Consider the following 3352-nt stretch of genomic DNA (forward strand, 5'->3'; position numbering starts at 1 on the left):
CACACACACTACACACACACACACACACACACACACACACACCACACCCACACCCACAGACACACACACACACACACACATACACACACACACACACTAAACAGCAAGTTAGAGGTATACAATATTTGAGAAACCCTTCTCTTCTGCAGGAAGGCATACAATATACTGCCGTCAAAAAATTAATTCGTGGTACAACTTATTGTCAAATAACTGCTGAACTATTGAACACAAACTCTCCACCTTTTGCACAATGACTCGCACCGATATATATTTGTAAACACCTGTTAACTGATTTCTAGAAAACTAGATAGATACTAATTTAAAAATCCCAGCGGGTGGTTTCTACAAATTCTAAAGGGTTTATAGCTGAGAAAATATCGCTTTTAAAAGCAAGTTCGTCATTTCTTTTCTAAGCAAGATATTATGCTTTTAAATGTATGTTTTGAGAATCATTAGTGCAAAATAGGTGTTCACTGTAAAATTAATTTCTTGCAACAAGTTTTACCATAACAACGTGTCTTTGATGAGCTGTGACGTAGGATGTATGCCTATTGAAAATGTCTGGGAGAAACGGGAAGTGCTCCGAACAATCCCATTTTTCGCGTGACGGAGATTTATAGTATTCTATGTACATCTTCATGAGGAAATGCTTTTTAAAAATCTAGTCTTAATTGTTATAGAAAAATATGGTTAAGTTGGGACACATTGATACAAACTACTGTGCAAATTAGTAGAAACATTGATACACCCGTTAAAGAGATGTTTGGGGATACTTTGGGCCACACATTTAATTTTTGACCGCACTTAAAACGTTTGAGTCTTTGCCACCGTTAGACCTGTGGTGCGTAAAACTGCCCGTCTGCCCAGCCCGTGAGCGTGATATAATATTTTTCAACCCGGGCAGCCTGGGACAAAATGCACCTGGAAAACGATGCTTACCTCACAGGCTGCTATTGATTGGGTGGTGTCTACAATTTCGAAAGGGTTTACAGCTGAGAAAATATCGCTTTTAAAAACAACTCTGTCATTTCTTTCCTAAGCAGGATATTTTGAGGCAGCGTTGTGGAATCAGGCTTTCGTAAATTTTTAGGCATGTAGAGTTATTGGTATTATCTTAAAGCTTGTTCACTTGTCTTTATTTGGATTTAAAAAATATCCATTTATCTTAAATACAAGTCGAGATATTTGCGAAAGAAAGAGGTGGGGTTCACCTGTTTTCAGAGGTACAATTAGTGAGAAAATGTGGGCAAAGATTAGTTCTTTCCTTAGCTTTAGAGTCCGTGGTAAGAGAAAGTTTACATTTTTTGTGCCTTTAATCAACGTTTTTCAAAAAAATTAACCCAGAAATGAGTTCTTTAATGGGCATAAAATGTGTTGAGCCAAAAAACAAAAATTCGATAAATATTAAAAAACCTGGGGAAAAATGCAAGTTTCTTCACTTTGATTATTTAGACGAGAGCCTGATTCCACCACGCTGCTTCACTTATGCTTTTGAACAAATGTTATTATAATTATTAATGCGAGACAAAACGTTATGACAAACTGATACAAACTGCTGAGCAAAGTAGCGGTAACCTCGATCCACTTGTTAAAAAAACATTTGAGGATATGTTGCGCAACGAAGTTTTGCCCACACAATAAAAAGTGCCTTGTTATTTTCCCCCTGAACCCTCATACTGCCTTGTCATATCAGGAACTTTGACGTCCTATAATACTTAGTGATTGCATTTATTTCACTACAGAACACATCAATGTAAACCCTCAAATTGACCGGCACTTAGAAGGGTTTTTAACGAGTCATATATGTCCCTAAAATTGACATCTTACCCATGACCTCGCTCTGACAGATAAAGCGAGGCCCCAGTGGCACAATAACATAACAAAGACTTCTAACAAAAAATGACCGTTTTTATTTTGAAGGAAAAATACTGCCAAGAAATCCCTGGGCCACTTCATAATTCTTATCAGTGGACTCGCAGTTTAAAAAAGTTGAAAGTCACCAATAGGAGGTACCTGTACAGTCCATGGAATGCCATAGGCTTGACAATGTTTTAGAGTGTCGTCTGGCCTATATAAAGGCCTTCGTTTGTTTGTGGTCTTCACATTTCTCATTGTACCTTGCAAAATGGCAACAACGTGGCTGCTCCAGGCTATATTCATAACGGTTTTGAGCAATGAAATTCTACAGACAAGACAAGCAGCGACAAACAGCATGTTCCTCTTGGCCAACACCACCTCTGGTACACTGAGGGGAAGGGTTGACTCTGGACCTTCAGTCCCTGTGGCAATGTTCGCTGGCATTCCCTATGCTAAAGCTCCGACAGGTGAGAGACTCTCTTTAAATTACTCTCTCTCTTTTGACACTTCGGTTTCTTCATCTCGGCTGTCTGTCAGGCAGTCTCTATGTTTCTGTAGGCTCACATACATTTCTATGTATATGTGAGTTCTTTTGTGCTTGTTTGCTTGCTTGCCTGTCCGCTTTTTAAATCAAATTCAAACAATTCTTTAACTTTTAATGTCTTTTGTAGAATATTTTTGTACCGATTTTCATATCTATCTGTTGAATCAATTTATGCATCTGTATGAACATTTCATTGATCAGCTTACGTATTCATGTGGTGTGTCTGTTTTCCATTGCGTTTTTTCATTTTTTTTTCTCAATAAAATATCCACTGCTAGACACTAATGTGTGTTGCCGATGCGTTGTCTGAAGTGTATACACATGAAAACTGGTCTTGCTACTCGTAATAATCGATTCTGTGACACTTAAAGTGCTTCTCAATAGATTAACTAATACCTTGAGATCTTTATGTTATGAAATGAAATGTATTCTGTGTGTTGAATCCTTGTTTGAAAACAAAGACTTTTCTACAAAAAACATAAAATGAAAACTGAAAGCATCATCATTCCCAGGTTCTATTTTACGAGCACCACAACCCGGATTCAAGCAAAAACATTTATCAAAATAGTGAGGGGCTATTGTTACAAATGAGCTACTCTGTCTCCAGTTGAAATAGCTGAAAACTTTGAATTCCAATACTCGTGAGATGCCATCTCTTAGGTGCCTAAATTAACATGCAGGCTTTACTGTGATTTATTTTTCAACTTCAGGACCACTCCGCTTTAAAGCCCCTGCTTCTCCGGACAAATGGACTGGTGTCAGAGACGCCCTGGTGTTTGGGGACGAGTGTCTGCAGCGAGTGGCCGCAAATGATGCATTCAGAGATCCAAACGCGCCTCACAGCGAGGACTGTCTTTACCTTAACGTGTACACGCCGACTAAGAGAACCAGCAACGCTCCATTGCCCGTCATGGTGTTTATCCACGGAGGAGGGTACAATTCTGGGTCAGG

At 38.8% G+C, this 3352-nt stretch overlaps 1 protein-coding gene across 1 annotated transcript in view; it reads left to right on the plus strand.

Annotated features, from left to right (window-relative positions):
• Positions 1–1669: 1669 nt before the first annotated feature.
• The window catches only part of LOC118477719 (cocaine esterase-like), a 2086-nt gene continuing 403 nt past the window's right edge, over positions 1670–3352 (plus strand). Inside the window, exons 1-2 of the mRNA XM_035969902.1 lie at positions 1670–2324; positions 3112–3346. Of these exons, the coding sequence (XP_035825795.1) occupies positions 2126–2324; positions 3112–3346 (434 nt within the window). The 5' untranslated portion in view covers positions 1670–2125. The remainder of the gene's footprint in view (positions 2325–3111; positions 3347–3352) is intronic.

The sequence above is a fragment of the Aplysia californica genome, unplaced genomic scaffold (genome assembly GCF_000002075.1).
Source record: "Aplysia californica isolate F4 #8 unplaced genomic scaffold, AplCal3.0 scaffold00193, whole genome shotgun sequence".
NCBI classification, from domain to species: domain Eukaryota; kingdom Metazoa; phylum Mollusca; class Gastropoda; order Aplysiida; family Aplysiidae; genus Aplysia; species Aplysia californica.